General features: G+C 38.0%; 1 protein-coding gene across 1 annotated transcript in view; it reads right to left on the bottom strand.

The window, feature by feature from the left end:
- ENPP6 (ectonucleotide pyrophosphatase/phosphodiesterase 6) overlaps window positions 1-20246 on the bottom strand; it is a 144974-nt gene that overhangs the window by 56651 nt on the left and 68077 nt on the right. The window contains exon 3 of the mRNA XM_060652895.3: window positions 3488-3599. Within this exon, the coding sequence (XP_060508878.1) occupies window positions 3488-3599 (112 nt within the window). The remainder of the gene's footprint in view (window positions 1-3487; window positions 3600-20246) is intronic.

The raw sequence follows: 20246 nt of genomic DNA, 5'->3' as shown, positions 1-20246 counted from the left end.
CAGTAGAGGTGGCAAAATGGGCCGATGGCAATGAGCCCTTTGACACAGTGCTAGCAGTTGGCTGTTGAGGACAAATAATCCTCTTCTTCTCTTTTCCTCCACACTGGAAGTTCTCCAGGTGCTAAGGTGGCGTCTCCCACGGATACGACTTGGATCCCTAGAGCCTCATGAGCACTGGATGGCAACGCCCAGGTCAAGCACGGAAGTTGGATTAGCCCTTCCTACAGAAACATGCAGCTTCTTGGCTGAGCGGGACCCTTTGCTGAAATGTTGTCCCTGGGTCCATCTTAATTAACCGCCTTCTGTGAAAGCCTATCTATCTTGTATCCCTTTCTTTCTGCTTCTCAGACTAAACAGCAGAGAAGACGAAGGCACTCTACCAGCAGTGCTGATCAGGAGAAACGTGTGTGCCTGTGTTTGCACACTTACGTGTGAGAACTCTAAGTACTCTTCCAATTATAGCTAGGAATTTGAGATAGAACTGAGCAGAAACCAAGAGGTGAGCTAGGGAGCCTAAACTTACTCCTTCTCTGGGGGCTGATGGAAAGGTAAATAATAATACATCTTTGCCTAAACACACATACCATGAGAAATTCATAATTCCTTTGAGTCACACTCTTCTATGAATAAGCTGCTACACGCAAGATGGTCTTAACTGTTCCAGACTGTTCCAGGCTGGACGACTATTGGTCCACAAATGTCACTCCTTTAGTCTACTTTGTAAGAAAGTAACGAGACACGTTCTTAAAACGCACAGGTTGGCTGAAGGAGGCACCTTCTTTTTCTTTGCAAGAGAGCCTAAATCATCTCACTGCCTTCCATAGGCAATAAGCAACGTCTGGAATATTATTTTTCTTCTCTTCCCGCCCCCTCTCATTTCAAGCCCTGACTAGTTTTAGAAATTGTGGATCTCCACCTTTCCAACCACTATTCCCAGGAGGGTTTCTGGTGGCCCTGTTAACTTTGGCAGTGTGAAGAACCCACAAGAAAACCGCACTGGCCTGAGTCCATCCTGCCCGGGCCTCCACTGCCCAACTCCAGAAGCACCATTCACATTATAGACTATGCGAATGCCACCCCCTGCAGCTCAAGGCCATTTACGCGGACTACGGTGTGAGTGGTGCCAAGATGAGCAATGTGGTAGCAGGTTACACCAGGTAGAGGCTGAGCCTGGGGCCACTTTCCTAGACTCCAGTTCTTTGCAGCCTCTTGTCTCTAGGGGAGCCCAGTGCCTTTGCTAAACACACACACACACACACACACACACACACACACACACACACACAACCACCCCCACCCCCATCTTTCCCCTCTCTAAATGCTGTGCTCTAAGGTAATGATGTTACTCCCCAGCCTTCCATGGCTTTGTCATGTTGCCTGAAAAGAAGAAAAGAAAAACTTCTCTAGAAACAGAGAAACAGGAACAGAAACTTCTCTGGGAAACAGAGTGCAGGACCGACTCGTCCTGCATTCTGGTGTGCCTCGGGACAAGACACTTTGCTTGAGGGGCCAGCTTGCAGGCCGGGGCTAATCTGAGTCTCTCGTGACTGTGCGACTCTCTACCTGTGAGTCACTGGGTTGTATGCAGTTGGGACCATTCAGCTGTCAAAGCAAAACGAATGTGTAAAAGATTACGCTCCCGTATAGAGTGTTGGGTTATTTGGAGGTCTTCGCGTGTTCATATTCAGCACAGCGACAGGCTGTGGGGGGTGGGTGGGGCGTGGCTAGCATTTCGGATGTGTTGGAAATAGCACGGTGTAGACACAGAGCTGTTCCAGAGTTCTAGCTCCGCTCAGCCGCTGGGCGGGTGGTGCTGTTCGGCTTTGCACAAACTGGGTTGCAACTCGATATTCCAGTTCATCATGTGTGTGGTTTCCAGCCCTTGTGGGCAAGGGAAAGAAAGCAGAGTAGGTAGGAGGCAGAATCATATAACACATATGATTTATAAACCATATGTTGAAGAATATTTATTTAATATTTCATAATATTTATTTAAAGTTCCCAGACCCTGCCCTTTCCCTCTTCCCTCCAGAAAAAAAATCTAAACTTTTAAACTTGTTACATCTCAGTTTTAAAGCATTTCAAACCGATTTCCTCTCCAACCTGTCAGAGCTTGGAACTTCCTGTGCCTCAAAAGACCGTCTTGATGGGTTTCACGGACGTGGAATTATTCGAAGAAGCAACGAAGGCAGGGGTGTTGTTTTCTCCCCGTGTAGTTCCGTGGGGGTGACTGCTCCTCTCTGCCATGGTTAGGTGGTGATGGCAAGAATGGGATTCCTGATCGGTCAACTCTACACCTGGGCAATCTCAGCTCTGGGCCAATTCATGGAGTTAGTGCCAGTGAGCTGTACACAGCACCTAGGATATGCTGGCTCGCGGGGTCTGCAAGCTTGGAACCTGGCTCTTCCTCCTGGGAGAATAAACGTCCCTCCCTGGTCTCCACGCTGATTACTACGGGCCCTCTGCCTTGATCCCACCCAGGAGACTCATTCAACAGCCAAGGGGATCTCAAATCCAGCCCTAGAAGTCCGAGAGCCCCCAGCATCTTTAGCCTCTGGGTTGCTGATTTCTCAAGTAGACCCCCTTGGTTGCTGATTTTCAAGTAGAAGTGAAGTTGACTTTCACTTCTAGTAGCTTCTGAGACTGACTTGAAGCTTTCTCCTGACCTTTCCTGTTGATCAGTTTCTTTTCTTTTTTTTAAGTTTATTTATTTATTTTTGAGAGAGAGAGAGAGAGAGAGAGAGAGAGAGCGAGCGCCTGAGCAGGGGAGGGGCAGAGAAAGGGAGAGAGAGAATCCCAAGCAGGCTCCGTGCTGTCAGTGCAGAGTTCAACGCAGGGCTCAAACTCACGAATCATGAGATCATGACCTGAGCTGAAATCAAGAGTAGGATGCTTAACCCATTGAACCACCCAGGTGCCCCTTCTCTGATGGTGCCCTTTCTCTGACGGACTCTTATGTGCTATTCAGGACAACATTACTTATTTCTACACTTTTAAAGTTCTGTGTCATTGTTCCATGTGGGAGCGGAAGAAAAGGTTCTATGTGCTAATATGCTAATGTGTTTCGTACATTACCAAGAAGAGGGTAGAGTAGGCAATTTTTCCAAATTTATTTCACCACAGATCCTTCCTTTTTGCCAAATAATTATTGATATTTTCTGAAATACAAGTATTCCCTTAAATCTTAATTAGAGAGATGTTGACATTCATTTTGCTTCTCTCTTGTCCATCAACATAAAAAAGAAAGTCCCAAACCCTCGGGGACTTTCTTGCTCCCAATTCAACATTTACATGGAGTGCCCCTACCTGAAATGACTCACTCACAATTATTCTCTGGTAGTAATTAACACTCACCATGCAAGAGGCTCACCACGTTTCTAAGACATTATTCCACCCATGCCAAACCTTCTTAATTCACTTTAGCATTCATTACCAGTCCTGAAAACCATGAAGAACAATGGTATGACTAAGACTTTGGGACACTTACTTGAAGGAGTCAAGAGCATCGCTCACTGCATTGGCAAAATTGATATCCGTTGGGACATTTTTATATTCTAGGCAGTAAGTAGGTCTGACACCAAGAATCTCAACCTCACAGCCTAAGAAGGAAAAAGATGGCAAATGGTTACCTTCTTCAATAATTAAGGTAGGGTTATGAGCCTATTTCAGGAAGCAAACACCATTAGTCAAAATATAAATTTTGTTCATTTTCATGAAATAGAAGAAACTATTGTTGACAGTTGGTGTATATGTGTATATATATATATATATATATATATATATATATACACACACACACACACACACACACACACACACACACACACACATATATATAAATAAAATTATAAAATTATAGTTAAATTTTGTTTAACTGGAGCAGAGGGTCTCAAAATGCATTCCCAACACTCGTGTCCCATGACAAGGACTAGTAAAATTTCATTAATGTTTGTCTTTCCCAACTTGAAACAAAAAGTTAATTAGTACACAGAAAGGTCTTAATTAAAATTTTCTATAGGTTTTTCATAACTACTAAGCCTTCTAGCGTGTCTTTGTCCATTCTAGAGTCAAGTTGTAGGTAGTATCTGATTATTCCAGGAATAATAAAATAAATACTTCACTAGTCCAACTGGACTTAGAGATAGATACTGCACTAAATTAGCAAGGCCTAAAAATCAGTAGGTCAAAGCAAGGATTCTGAGACATGACCTTGCCTCTTCCAAAATGAAGTAAAAGGATTAAGGGCATTCAGACGTTGGAAGCTGCGATGGCCTTAGCTTCATTGCCCCGGTCCCTGGGACAAATAGAAGTAGTTGCTCTGAGAGAGAGACATGAACCTTATTATCAAAATACAGGGCAGGAGAGGGATGAGCCAGCCTCAGTTTTAGTGGAGTACTATTGGGTACCTACTCTGAACTGGTCACTGTGTTCAGAAACACATAGCAGAAACAAAAATGGGTCAGTCAGCGTCTCCATCCTGGAGCATCCCAGAGTCTAGCGGGAGGAGGCATACAGGAAAACAGCGTAATTTGTGAAGTCTAAAATGACATACACTTGCTGGTGCAGGGCATTTACTTCAGGGATTATTTCTTCCTGGAAGCCTTCCTTGAATCTCCAGGTTGGGCTCGGTCCCATTTGGCCAGTGTGTCCGGGGATGGAGGTAGGGAAGAAAGGGACATCCCAAGCAAAGAGAGTAGCAGAGGCAAAAGTTCAGAGATGAATAACAGTAAGGTGTGCGTGGAGACCTGTATGCAAAAGAAAGTTCCAGACAAGGGGTGTCCAGAGACAAGATGGTGAACATTCTTGTAGCCCAGGGAAAATGATTTTCAAGGTAGAGGTAAGTAAAAGTGGGACAAGTTGGGAGTGTTGGGGAAAGGACTGTCTCTGTCAGGAAATAACCCCACCCCTGGGTATATCTGATGGTTGGTTACAGCTCCCCTTCATTGTTGAGTAAGGTGAATAAGCTAACTCCTGGATTTACAAGAGTAAATCCTGTCCATGGGTTCTTGAAAAAAGTTCAAGAAAGAAATGCCAGTGGGATCTTAACTGGTCATAACCCTTCAGATATCTGTGTTTCATCTGTTGAAGGCTATTTGTTAGTGTCTATTGTTTTCTCAAAGCTGTTTATTCAACAATGTGCGAGGGCCATTGTTTGTACCTGCTATGTGCTCACTGTCAGCACTCAGAAGCAAATTAGACACCACCTACCCTTCAAAGCCTAACAGCCTTATACAGTGTGGTCAGGTACCTGCTTCTGGCACATCTAATACATGGGTGTTATGAGTTTGCAAGTAATGGAATTTTGATCATGGTTTTGGCAGATAAAAAACTGCACATGTTTTTGTGTTCACACATTAATATTAAACAATAAGCATTTTTGTATAATCAATAAGAATTATGTTTGTTAATATTATCAATCATTTTATTGGATTAAAATGAATCTAGACTCGACATTGGTGTAGTATTATAGTTCACCTGAGAAACTGACACTTGCTTTAAGTTAAAGGAGGATACAGACAACTTTTTATTGATTAGTTACATGTAGAATTCTATAGTAAAGATAGAATATATGGAAAAGTAGGTCTGCTTTTTATTTTTATTTTTTATTCTTAAAAATTACAATGAATTTTAACTTAGTCCAGAACCATAGCAGCATCTACCAAAGGCCAAGGGTAGGACAGGAGACCTGAGAGAAACTCCCTCCAAGTACACAAACCCTTCATCAAGTGCAAAGAACAGCTCATCAAAGGCTAAAGACAGAACATCGGGGTGGAGAGAGCTCCAAGCTGCAGAAAGCTGAGGACAATGCTGGAGAGAAAAAGAACTCATGATTCAAAAAGTAGGCAGCATTGGGACACTGGGTGGCTCAGTCAGTTAAGTGCCCAACTTCGGCTCAGGTCATGATCTCATAGTTCGTGTGTTTGAGCCCCGCGTGGGGCTCTTTGCTGATGGCTCAGAGCCTGGAGCCTGCTTCCGATTCTGTCTCCTTCTCTGCCCCTCCCCCACTTATGCTCTCTTTCTCTCTCTGCTCCTCCCCTGCTTGTGCTCGCTCTCTCAGAAATAAATAAAGAAATGTTAAAAAAAAAAAAAAGTAGGCAACATAAACTTTCTATGTAAAGAACAGAGAGCTATATACTGGACAAATTCCAAAGCCTGCTAAAGAGATAATCCTTATCTTCCCTCATGACACTTGTAACTAGTGGCAAATTAAATCTAAAGCTTCAAAAACGCCCAGATCCAGCTCAACTACAGATTAGAATGATTTAGCCTCCACTCTAAAGGCCTGACATAGGAAGAGGCATGAACTTTTTCAGGGAAAATATCATTTGCTATTGTTCTTTCTCACACAATGCTTGGCATGTAATAAAAAAAGCATGAGATGTACTAAGAAGCAGTAAAATGTGCGTCATAATTAAGAGAAAAATATTCAACAGAACCAGATCTATAGATGTCACAAATGTTGGCCAGAAAGGATAAACATAAAAGAAATTTCTTTAAGAGACTATTGACTATATAAAGCAAAATTAAAAACAATATATTACAGGGTTTACAATATGTTTAAGTAAAATAGATGACAATAAGAATATAAAGAGTGTATAAGTGGACCAATGGCATTATAAAATTTAAAAACTCTATTTTCGGGGCGCCTGAGTGGCTCAGTTGGTTGAGTGTCCGACTTCGGCTCAGGTGATGATCTCGCGGCCAGTGAGTTCGAGCCTCGCGTCGGGCTCTGTGCTGACAGCTCAGAGCCTGGAGCCTGTTTCAGATTCTGTGTCTCCCTCTCTCTCTGACCCTCCCCCGTTCATACTCTGTCTCTCTCTCTGTCTCAAAAATAAATAAACGTTAAAAAAAAATTAAAAAAAAAACAACTCTATTTTCATTGTAAAGTAACACAATAGTATTTCAAGGTAGAACATGAATAAGTTAAGGATGCATGTTGGTAGAGTAACCATTAGAAAAAAAAAACAATGAAATCTGGAATCAATAGAGAAAATACAATAAAATTCTATAAGTATTCAATTAATGGAAAAGAATACAGGAAATGAACAACAGGAATAAAAACAGTTAAGACAAATTAAAAATAATGCAGACATGGTAGGCTTAAACCCAACCGTATCAATAATCACATCAAATGTAATTGAATTAAACACTTTGTTTAAAAGGCAGAGATGGTCAGACCGGATTAAAAATTAAGACCCAAATATATACAATCTGTAAGAGAAAAAAAAATTTAAATATAAATACACTGGGTAAAAAGAAAGGGCTGGAAAAAATTTATACCATGCAACAATAAGTATAAGCAGCTGATACAGTTATACATCAAAATAAATGTTTATAAAATATCAACTGGAGATAAGCAACTGGAAGTTTTATAATTTTCTGCTGGGAGAGTAAAATGATACAGCCACTTTACACACTTGTTCACCAGTTTCCTATAAAATCAAATATACATTACCCAATGAACCAGCAATTTCGCCCCCTAGGAATTTACATAAGAGGAATGAAAACATATGTCCACAAAACGACTTGTATAGGGGCGCCTGGTGGCTCAGTCGGTTAAGCATCCAACTTTGGTTTAGGTCATGATCTCACCATTAGTGAGTTTGAGCCCCACATTGGGCTGTCTGCTGTCAGCACAGAGACCACTTTGAATCCGCTGTTCCCCTCTCTCTCTTGTCCCTACCCCACCCTCTCTCTCTCTCTCTCTCTCTCTCAAAAGTAAATTATTAAAAAAAATTTGTATGAAAATGTTCATAGTAGCATTAGTTATAATAACTCCAAACTGGAAATAACCCAAATATACATAACAGGAGAATGGAAAACACTTTTTGATATATTTCTGCTATGAAATACTACTCAACAGTGAAAAGCAATACACCACTGATACATGCCACACAGGGAGTGTAACTCAAAAATCTTACAATGAATGAAAGAAGGCAGACACGAAAGAGTATGTATGGTGTGATTCCACTTACATGAAGCCTGAGAACAGACAAAACAAATCTATGACAATACAAATCAGGAAACATTTGCTTCTGGGGATGGGGAGTGGTTGGCTAGAAGGAGGAATGACTATGGAAAACCTTTTTTTTATCTTGATTTGGGTGGTCGTTACACAGGCACGCAAGTTTGAAAGTGCACCAAACTGTAGTTTTATGATCTGCCTATTTTATTGTATGTAAGTTACATCTAAAAAATTAAAGTAATGATACATCTTAATGGAGTAACTTTATTGTGCATAATATTATATTGAGACGTGAACAGTGCTGAATAAAGATGGTATTGGACAAAGATTAATAATAATAAAAATCTATTATGGACTGGCTGCTATGTACCAGTGTTAACGTACTTTAGTTGGTGTAAACCTTACGAACCCTGTAAGCTGATAGGGCCTCCAGTTTACACACAAGGAACTGAGTCAGAAAAGTAAAGAGAGTTGCCCGCTGGCACAGGGCAAGTGTGAGAGAGAGCTAACATTTGAATCTAGTTTTATATGACTCCGAAGCTTTAGGTATTAGTTTAAAATGGTATCTGGCAATTTCACACATACAAGGACAGAAATTATGCTTTCCTTATTGTTTTTTAAAATTTATTTTATTTATTTATTTATTTATTTTTTTTTTTACATAAGAAATTTATTGTTCAATTGGTTTCCATACAACACCCAGTGCTCATCCCAACAGGTGCCCTCTTCAATACCCATCACTCACCCTCCTCTCCCTCCCACCCCCCATCAACCCTCAGTTCACTCTCAGTTTTTAAGAGTCTCTTATGTTTTGGCTCCCTCCCTCTCTAACCTTTTTTTTTTCCTTCCCCTCCCCCATGGTCTTCTGTTAAGTTTCTCGGGATCCACATAAGAGTGAAAACATAAGTCATTCTCTGTATGACTTATTTCACTTAGCATAACACTCTCCATTTCCATCCACGTTGCTACAAAGGGCCATATTTCGTTCTTTCTCATTGCCACGTAGTACTCCATTGTGTATATAAACCACAATTTCTTTATCCATTCATCAGTTGATGGACATTTAGGCCCTTTCCATAATTTGGCTATTGTTGAAAGTGCTGCTATAAACATTGGGGTACAAGTGCCCCTATGCATCAGCACTCCTGTATCCCTTGGGTCAATTCCTAGCAGTGCTATTGCTGGGTCATAGAGTAGATCTATTTTTAATTTTTTGAGGAACCTCCACACTGTTTTCCAGAGCGGCTGCACCAGTTTGCATTCCCACCAACAGTGCAAGAGGGTTCCACATCGTCTCCAGCATCTATAGTCTCCTGCTTTGTTTATTTTAGCCACTCTGACTGGCGTGAGGTGGTATTTCAGTGTGATTTTGGTTTGTATTTCCCTGATGAGGAGCGACATTGAGCATCTTTTCATGTGCCTGTTGGCCCATCTGGATGTCTTCTTTAGAAAACTGTCTATTCATGTTTTCTGCCCATTTCTTCACTGGATTATTTGTTTTTCGGGTGTGGAGTTTGGTGAGTTCTTTACAGATTTTGGATACTAGCCCTTTGTCTGATATGTCATTTACAAAGATCTTTTCTCATTCCGTTGGTTGCCTTTTAGTTTTGTTGATTGTTTCCTTTGCAGTGCAGAAGGTTTTTATCTTCATGAGGTCCCAATAGTTCATTTTGGCTTTTAATTCCCTTGCCTTTGGGAAGGGAATTTTTATTAAGTAAAGTACTTATTTTATCAAGTAAGAAATTGCTGCAGCTAAGGTCACTGAGGTTTTTTCCTGCTTTCTCCTCTAGGGTTTTGATGGTTTCCTGTCTCACACTCAGGTCCTTTATCCATTTTGAGTTTATTTTTGTGAATGGTATAAGAAAGTGGTCTAGTTTCACTCTTCTGCATGTTGCTGTCCAGTTCTCCCAGCACCATTTGTTAAAGTGACTTTTTTCCATTGGATGTTCTTTCCTGCTTTGTCAAAGATGAGTTGGCCATATGTTTGTGGGTCTAGTTCTGGGGTTTCTATTCTATTCCATTGGTCTATGTGTCTGTTTTTGTGCCAATACCATGCTGTCTTGATGATGACAGCTTTGTAGTAGAGGCTAAAGTCTGGGATTGTGATGCCTCCTGCTTTGGTCTTCTTCTTCAAAATTACTTTGGCTATTCAGGATCTTTTGTGGTTCCATGCTTTCCTTATTGTTAAGATTTACTGAAGCTTACTGAGAAATAAGTCAAAATAAATAAATAAACATTTATATCTTAATACTTCATAATGTTGTAAATTTTAGGCTAACATAACACCCTGAGTCACATTTGATCCCTTCTGCTTGAAGGGACCACTTACAGTTTAAATTTCAATAGAATGAAATTCTTCAAGAGTGAAGATGTGGTTTTAAAATAAATAGCGGTAAACAATGAAATGGCAAAATACAGTTAAATCTAAGTAATAAATATTTACTAATGTAGCTATGTGAAAATATTTTATTGGAAAAGGAAGTGCATATTTTTTTAAGTTAATGTAATAATCTGGATCTAAAGTTCTAAATTATGTCAACAAAAATTGGGGGAGAGTTCCAGGGAAGGAAGGCAAAGCATTTTCATTGTTGTTGGAAGGAAGGGACGGGCAATTTATAATGTTTCATTCTAGACACTGATCTAAAGATTGGAATATAAAGCTTGGAAGCTGGGGGCACCTGGGTGGCTCAGTTTGTGAAGCATCCAACTTTGGCTCAGGTCATAATATCGTGGTTTATGAGTTCAAACCCCACTTTGGGCTCTGTGCTGACAGCTCAGAGCGTGGAGCCTTCTTCGGATTCTGTGTTTCCCTCTCTCTCTGCCCCTCCTCTCTCTCTCCTCTCTCTCTCAAAAATAAATAAAACATTTAAAAAAAAGGTTGGAAGTGTATGTGCATAACTTCCAAATCACTAAAGGAATAAAAAAGAAGCATATAAAAATAATCTAATATCAAAATAGATGAAACATGAAAAAGATTTAAAAAAGGAAATATCCAGGAAGCACTAATACAGAAAGCATAATAAAAGAGAAAAACAAATATATTAGCTTCAAAATAAATGTGAATGGATAAACACTTTTTAAAAAATTTTTGTAATGTTTATTTATTTTTGAGAGAGAGAGAGTGCAAGCAGGGAAGGGTCAGAGAGAGAGGGAGACACAGAATCTGAAGCAGGCTCCAGGCTCCAGCCTGTCAGCACAGAGCCCAACGTGGGGCCCGAACCCACGAACCATGAGATCATGACCCGAGCTGAAGTCGAAAGTTTAACTGACTGAGCCACCCAGGTGCCCCGAATGGATTAAACTCTGAAAGATTGTGAAGATTGAAGCAAGAAACAAAATCCAACTATAAACTACTTAAAAATTTACACTTGAAATAAAATGGCACAGAAAGGTTAGATATAAAAGAGTGAACAAAACCCAACCCCCAACCCAAAAATTAACACCCCAAAGGTAGGTCTCAAAACCCTGAAATAGCTACAAATCTTCATTAACAGTTAAGAATGTGTATGCTTGGGGCCCCTGGATGGCTCAAGCGGTTATCTCCCTTTCTCTGTGTGCCCTTCCCCAGCTCACAGGTACAAGCTCTCTCACTCTCTCTCTCTCAAAATAAACAAACTTAAAAAAAAAAAAAGAATGTATGTTTGTTAAGAGGGGAGATCATAAAAGTTCCCATAAGAAAAATATAATTTGTAACTATGTGTGGTGATGGATGTTAGCTAGACTGATTGTGATAATCATTTCACTATATATGTATCAAATCATTCTGTTGTATACCTGAAACTCGAAATTTTACATGTCAATGATATCTCAATAAAAAACAAATAAACATAAAAAAGAATGGGCATGATTGTTTATATATCATTAATATACACAACACACACACAGTAACTAGTCTTGGGAAAATAAAGTGCAAAATTGAAATCTTGGTTGAAGATTTTTTTTTTTTTAACATTTATTTATTTTTGAGACAGAGAGAGACAGAGCATGAACGGGGGAGGGTCAGAGAGAGAGGGAGACACAGAATCTGAAACAGGCTCCAGGCTCTGAGCCGTCAGCACAGAGCCCGACGCGGGGCTCGAACCCACAGACCACGAGATCATGACCTGAGCTGAAGTCGGCCGCTTAACCGACTGAGCCACCCAGGCACCCCTTGGTTGAAGATTTTAATGACAGCTCAAGAAAGAAAGAATAAATGATATCTAAGATATAGCTATATAAAGACATAGAAGATTTGAATGTTAATATCAATAAGCTGGATTCAACAGACAATGAAAATTTTATCTTCTTGTTGTAGAATATTCATTATTATCAAACCTAACAGAAAAACTGACTGTATTTTGGTCCGCAAAGAAAACCTCAATAATTTCCAAACAGCAGAAATTTTATAGGCCACCATGCATATTATCTGACCAGAGGTAATGAAATTAGGAATTAATCATAACAGTTAACTAAAAATAAATCCAACTCCTTGTGAATGAAAAAGAAAAGCCTTATGTAACTTGACATAAAGAGGAAATGAAACCTTCACTGAACCTTCACGCTAGATATTAACCACAGTGAAAATTCTACATTTCAAAGCTTCATGGGATGCGTTTTCATTTAGGTCAGAAGCAGATCAGGAATGTTGCCGTCACCGCTGCAATTTATTACTGTTAGAAAACTTCTTAGCAAGGCAATTAACAAGAAATAGAAATAAATAAGGAGTACTACAAATCAGAAGGCATGCGTGAAGGGTTCATCTATGGGAACATTTTTAAAACTTTTTGTTTGCAACTCGTGGCAAAATACTCATATTTCTTCATGATACAGTACAAAAAACAGACTCACGGCAGAAACAGAAGTTTCACCCAACTATGAACAACGCACACTAATACTTTCTTGTTCTATTCTATTCTAGGTGTTTTTTTTTTTTAATACTGATTAGCAATCCATAAATTGATTTTACTGTCCACTATGGATCAAGACTTGTGTTTGGAAAACACAAGATATGAGCCATGTACCTGAGTATTCCTGAATCCCTCCTGTCCTTTGAGAAGAAGTTTGTTAGGCAATATTCACACAATATTTATTGTATGCATGCTTCGCCTACCAAACCACTTCTAGGAACATATTCTAAGAAAGTTGTATATATAAGCGTCTATATTATGCTGTTATTTATAATATAAGTTAAAAAGCAATTTAGGGGCGCCTGGGTGGCTCTGTCGGTTAAGTGTCTGACTTCGGCTCAGGTCATGATCTCACAGTTTGTGAGTTCGAGCCCCGCGTCAGGGTCTGTGCTGACAGCTCGGAGCCTGGAGCCTGCTTCAGATTCTGTGTCTCCTTCTCTCTCTCTCTGTCCCTCCCCCCACTCGTGCTCTGTCTCTGTCTCTCAAAAATAAATAAATGTAAAAAAAAAAAATTAAAAATAAATAAAGCAATTTAAATGTTTGAAAGTAGAGATGTGGTCAAATTATGGTATATCCATATAATGAAGTACCATGCAGGCATTAAAATCATTATGTCATTTGTATTTACTAGCATAATATTTTAGGTGAAAGGCTAGTAAATAGTATGTAAATGGATGATCTCATTTTTGAAAATATTTAAAGCATATTTGTGTCCAAAAAAAGAGAGGCAATGAATGTAATATGAATGTGGGAAATTAAAATAAGAAAATAAATTGAGTATAAGAAAAGGTAAATTTGGTGGCTGGTTTGGTAGACTTTTGTGGGCTAATTGAAGTCATTCTGAACTCCTTTCTCGCTTTCCATCACTTCACTGTAGAAGGAGGAAAGCCTTCTTATTTCCCCAGAGCCCTTTGTGGCTAGGAATGGTCATGTGACCAGTATCTCAGAAAACAGATCTGCTGAGGAGCTGAGGGTGGGAAGCTTTGCTTCCAGATGAAAGATAAAGTGCTTTGCTGGCACTGCCTCTTTCTGTTTTTTCCAGTTTGGAATGCAGGTTGTGATGACACAATCTTTGGGTCACAGAAGCCATCTTGAAACTATGAGGCAACATGTATTTCGTTAAAAAGTAAATATGCGAAAATGTAGCCAAAGGATATAACAATCCTGGGTTTTTTAAATGAGGTTGTTGGGGTGCCTCGGTAGCTTAGTCGGTTAAGCATCTGACTCTTGATTTCAGCTTGGGTCATGATCTCATAGTTCATGAGTTCAAGCCCCAAGTTGGGTTCTGGGCTGACAGTGCAGAGCCTGCTTAGGATTCTCTTTCCCTAGCTCTCTGCCCCTCCCCCACTTGCATGCATTCTCTCTCTCTCTCTCTCTCTCAAAACAAATAAACATTAAAATAAATAATTAAAATGAGGTTAAGCAGATGAACCACACAAAGTATTTCTTGTAACATGATACAAATGAATTCCCATATGTGTGTCCATTGTTCAGTTAGCTAGATTTTCTATTACTTACAGCAGACAATTCCTGACTCATTCAGAAGGATTGTGGTTGACATTAAATTACTATTGTTTACTGAATTGAACCAAGTTTATTAAAATAAATATGTTATTTTTTGTAACAGGAAACCAAAAACAATGAATTTTTTACTGATAACTTCTAATTTAAAGATCAGGACTATATATATACAGTCCTTCTAATATACAGATTAGGACACAAAAATTCTATTGTCTCCCTATCCAGTTTTAAGAAATTATAAACATTCATGTGCATGTTCTTTGATGCACTTAGGCCTGCATTTCTGTTGGAATACGTGTGTGAATAGAATTGCTAGATTTGGGGTATGAATGCCAAAGAGTTTTTCAAAGCTCTTTTATTAGTTGGCTCCCATCAGCTCATTATGAGACTTCCGGTTGCCCCATCCGTGTCACCACTTGGATTTGTCAGGTTTTTTTAATTAACCATTTTCCATTTTGGCAGTTACGCAGAGTTATCTCGTTGCAGTTTTATTTTGCATTTTTCTAAAAAACAATGATGTTGAGTAACTTTACCTATGTTTAGTGACCACTGGAATACCCTGTTATGCTATTTTTTTCCTGTTTAAGGAATACTTTTCTTACCCAAGACCATGAGGATATTCACCTATGTTTTCTTCTAGAAGCTTTATGTTTTACATTTTACAGTTAGATCTACAATCCACCTGGAATTACCTAGAATTAATTTAATGGATAGTGTTAGATAGGAGTCTGGATATATATGTATATGAATATATATATATGTATATATATATATATGAATATATATATATGAATATATATGTACATATTCAATAGATCTTTCAAAATTTGTTGAAAAGATCATTTTTTGTTACTTCTCTAAAGTGTCTCCCTTGTCATAAATCAGGTATTGACTGTATATTTGTGGGGCTGTTTCAAGAATATCTAACCTTTAGTCTATTTGTCTACTCGTGTAAATACCATTTTGTGTTCATTTTTATAGTTTTAAATGTCTATATTTAATGGAGTAAATCCTCCAGTTTTGTTCATCTGACTTAAGATTGTTTTTGCTATTCCTGATTCTGCATTTCCATATAAATTTCAGAATTGACCTGTCAATTCACACAAATGCATACACACAAACTGTTAGAATTTTGATGGCAACTACACTGAATCTATAGATCAACTTTGGGAAAACTGGTATCATATTAAGGCTTCCAATTCATTTACATAACATATTCCTCCACTTTTTAAGGTCTTTTTATATTTTTCTAAATAATTTTCTATGTAAAGTTCTCAAGCCATTTTTGTTAGATTCATTCCTTTATTTTTTGTGTTTTTGATTCTATTGGAAATGATATTGGCTTTTAAATGGCATTTTGTAATTTTTTTTTCCTAACATATATAAATACAATAATTTTTAAATATTGACCTTATATCAAAAGACTTATCTCATTAACTCTAAAAGTGAGTGCTTTTGGATTTTTGCAGCAGCAGTCATCTGTGAATAATTACAATTTCTTTTTCTTTTTGTTTTAAAACTTTTACCCCTGACCTCCCCACCACATCTCCTAACTGGATTGGGCCTCTAAATATAATTTTGAATAGAAGTCATGGTAGAAGGCATCCTTATCTCATTACTGAACTCATTTACCAGCAACTATGATCTTTGCTATAAGGTTTTTGGTAGATAGTCTTGATCAGATTAAGGAGGTATTTTACTAGTTTCCCAGGTTTATTCTAATAAATTCCAGTTCAGTTTACTGAGAATTTTTTATGAATTGTTGATATTTATCAAATAGTTTTTATTTATCTACTGAGATGATCAAATGTGTTTTTTTACTTTTATTCTGTTGCTGCTGTGAATAACATTGAGAGATTTTAGAATATTAAACCTATCTGTTATTCCTGTAATAAACCCAATTTGCTTGACATGTATTATTCTATTTATGTATTGATTGATTCAGTGTATAAATTTCTTGTTTAGAATTTTTATATCTATGTTCCTGAAAAAGGTTATCCTGTAATTTGACTTAAAAATTTTTTTTAAGTTTATTTATTTTGAGGAGGGGGGGGGAGAGAATCCTAAACAGGTTCCATGTTGTCAGCATGAGCTGGTCATGGGGCCTGATCTCATGAACCATTAACTCATGACCTGAGCCAAAATCAAGTGTCAGACTCTTAACTAATTGAGTCACTCAGGCGCCCCTTGACTTTCTTTTAATATCCTTGCCACATTTTAGTATCAAGCTTATGCTGACTTTGTTATGGATGTGATTTATCATTATATATTCTCTGAAAGAGTTTGTGTAAGATTGGTGTTACTTTTCCCTTACATGTTTGAAAACTTCACTAGTGGAAGCATCTAATACTGGGGCATTCTGCTAAGGAAGGTTTTTAAAGATTTAACTTAAAAATAGATATAGAAGTATTCCAACTTTCAATTTCTTTTTGTCAGTTTTGGTAATTTTTCTCCAGCAATCTGTCTATTTCATTTACATTTTCAAATACATCGGCATAACATTTTTCATAACATTATTTTACTGGCTTTTTAATGTCTGTAGGTTCTAAGTTGATGCCCCCTTTTCCATTTTATTACTGGTTATTTTGTCTCCTCTTTTTATTTCTTGATAAGCCTTGTCAAGATTTCATACATTTTATTAGTTTTTAATTTAATTAAAAACATTTTTTTAATTTACATCCCAATTAGTTAGCATATAGTGCAACAACGATTTCAGGAGTAGATTCCTTAGTGCCCCTTACCCATTTAGCCCATCCCCCCTCCCACAACCCCTCCAGTAACCCTCAGTTTTTTCTTCATATTTATGAGTCTCTTCTGTTTTGTCCCCATCCCTGTTTTTATACTGTTTTTGTTTCCCTTCCCTTATGTTCATCTGTTTTGCCTCTTAAAGTCCTCATATGAGTGAAGTCATATGATTTTTGTCTTTCTCTGACTAATTTCACTTAGCATAATGGAACTGGAGGGTATTATTAGGTTTTTCTTATAAGAACAAATGTGGCTTTATCAATTCTCTCTCTTGTATGTTTGGTTTCTACTTCACTCCTGCTCTTATTTCTTTTTCTCCATGTGATGGAATTTAATTTTCTTTGAGATGGAAACTTAGGCTATTGATTTTCAGGCAATATTTTTATCTAATACATGCATATATGAGTATTAATTTCCTTTAAGGCATGAGTTTAGTTGCATTCCATTTATCCTGCTACATTATATGCAGTATTTTCACTAACCTTCCATTCAAGGTATTTCCTATATATTTCCACAGTACCTTCTTCTCCGAATCATGAATTATTTAGAAGTCTCTGATTGTTTTCCAAATATATGAAGATTTAAAATTTTCTTTCTGTTATTGACTATACTTTAATTATACTGTAGTTAGAGAACACATTCTGTATGATTTCACACTTTTCCGATTTGTTGAGAAATGCTTTATGACTAACATATGGTCATTTTTTACAAATGTTCCATGTGCACTTGAGAATAATGTGTATTCATCAGTTGTCGGGTGCAGTGTTCTGGTAATATATCAAGTAGGTAAATATGTCAATTTGTTGTATAAATTTTCTATACCCTTCTAATTTTTTGTTCTCTTATTTTATCAGTTACTGAAAAAGAGGTCTTAAAATCTTTTAATATCATGAATTTACCAATTCTCCTTTGGTTCTGTCAATTTTTGCTATATTTATTTTGAGACTGTACAATTAGTAGCATTACAATTTAGAACTGTTACAGTTTCCTGGTGGATTGAGCCTTATATCAACATGAAGTGTCCTTTATTTTTTTTTAGTTTTTTTTTTTTAATGTTTATCCATTTTTTGAGAGACAGAGAGACAGAGCACGAGTGAGGGAGGGGCAGAGAGAGAGGGAGACACAGAACCCGAAGCAGGCTCCAGGCTCTGAGTTCTCAGCACAGAGCCCGACACAGGGCTCAAACTCACAAACTGAGATCATGACCTGAGCTGAAGTCGGACGCTTAACTGACTGAGCCACCCAGGGGTCCCCTGACGTGTTCTTTATTTAAAAAATAGTCTAGGGGTGCCTGGGTGGCTTGGTCGGTTAAGCGTCCGACTTCAGCTCAGGTCATGATCTCACGGTCCGTGAGTTCGAGCCCCGCGTCGGGCTCTGGGCTGACAGCTCAGAGCCTGGAGCCTGTTTCAGATTCTGTGTCTCCCTCTCTCTCTGCCCCTCCCCCATTCATGCTCTGTCTCTCTCTGTCTCAAAAATAAATAATCGTTAAAAAAATAAAAATAAAAAAAAAATAGTCTAGAGGAGCCTGGGTGGCTCAGTTAGTTAAGCATCCGGCTTTAGCTCAGGTCATGATCTCATGGTTCATGAGTTCAAGTCTTGCATCAGGCTCTGTGGGGACAGCTTAAGGCCTGGAGCCTGCTTCGGATTCTGGGTCTCCCTCTCTCTGCCCCTCCCCTGCTTACACTCTGTCTCTCTCTCTCTCTCTCAAAAATAAATGAACATTAAAATAAAATAAAGATAGTCTAGGTTTTTAGTCTACGTTGACTCATAGTAGTATAGATGCACCAGCTCTCTCTTGGTTAGTTTTTTAAACTCATCTTTTAAAAATGCTATTACTTTAAACTCTTCCACATACTTACATTTAATGTAGGTCTTTTATAAGCAGCATATATCAGTTTTGGTTTTTGTCTTGTCTGATGGTAGTTTTTTTAATGTAAATATCTAAAGTTTCACATAGACAAAAAATGAAAAAAATCATAATTATACAGGTCAATGAATTCCTATGAAGTGAATGCAGCTGTGTAACCAGCACACGGACCAGGAGACAGAACATTACTATCACACACCGGCACCTTCTTGTCCTTATTCTCCCAAGTGTAAACACTATTCTAACATTGTGGCTTAGTTTCACCTGCTTTTGAACTTTATGTAACCAGAAAAACTCAGAGTAATTGGAATTGTAAAATATTAGTAAAAAAGTAAACTTTTACATGTAATGTATTTACTGATATCTTTGTGTTTCAATCAGCCATCTAACTAACTGTCATGTATTCACTATACATTTGATAGTTTTTCTCCCCTTTCTTGATTTCTTTTCGACTAAGTATGGATTATCGTTGTTTGATTTCTCTGACTTTATTAGCTTGCTATATATATATATATATATATATATATATATATATATATATATTTAAGTTTATTTATTTTGAGAGTGAGAGGGTGAGTGGGGGAAGAACACAGAGAGAGGGAGAGAGAGAATCCCAAGCAGACTCTGCTGTCAGTGCAGAGCCTGATGTGGGGCTTTTTCTCACAAACTATGAGATCATGACCTGAGTCAAAATCTAGAGTCAGACACTTAACTGACTGAGCCACTCAGGTGCCCCACTATTTATACATTTTAATTAATCTCTTCCTGGCATAGGGCCCTAAATATGACCAAAAAATGGGAATATTGATTTATTGAAGTCTAATACAAATTTGTACTTCTGTAACTTCCCAGAAAATACAAAGACATTTGAATACTTTGAATTTACATTTCTCCCGCCTTCTGTGTTTTTTTGTTGTCATATATTTTAATTCTCTATGGATTTTTAATCCAAATGTTGTTATTATCATTATTATTATTACTATTATTAATTTACTTGACCCTCCATATGTTGTCATCTTCTTCTAGAGAGTAAATGCTTTGCTTGTGATGGCCACCTAGGCTATGGGCAGACCATTTCAATCCACAGTGGGTAAAGATGATTCAAACCTCACCTCTGTCTTTATGAAAGCTTCAGTCCTCAAAAAGTCTACACCCTTGCCCATGTCTAGCTCATTCTTATTGCTGAACTGTTGCCTTTTATCGTCCAACTAAAGTTCTGGGACATTTACTATGTCTCTTCTCCTTGGTGGGCTATGAACTC

Source organism: Panthera onca, chromosome B1 (genome assembly GCF_046562875.1).
Source record: "Panthera onca isolate mPanOnc1 chromosome B1, mPanOnc1 haplotype 2, whole genome shotgun sequence".
Lineage (NCBI taxonomy): Eukaryota > Metazoa > Chordata > Mammalia > Carnivora > Felidae > Panthera > Panthera onca.
This window is presented reverse-complemented; position numbering and strand designations above follow the sequence as displayed.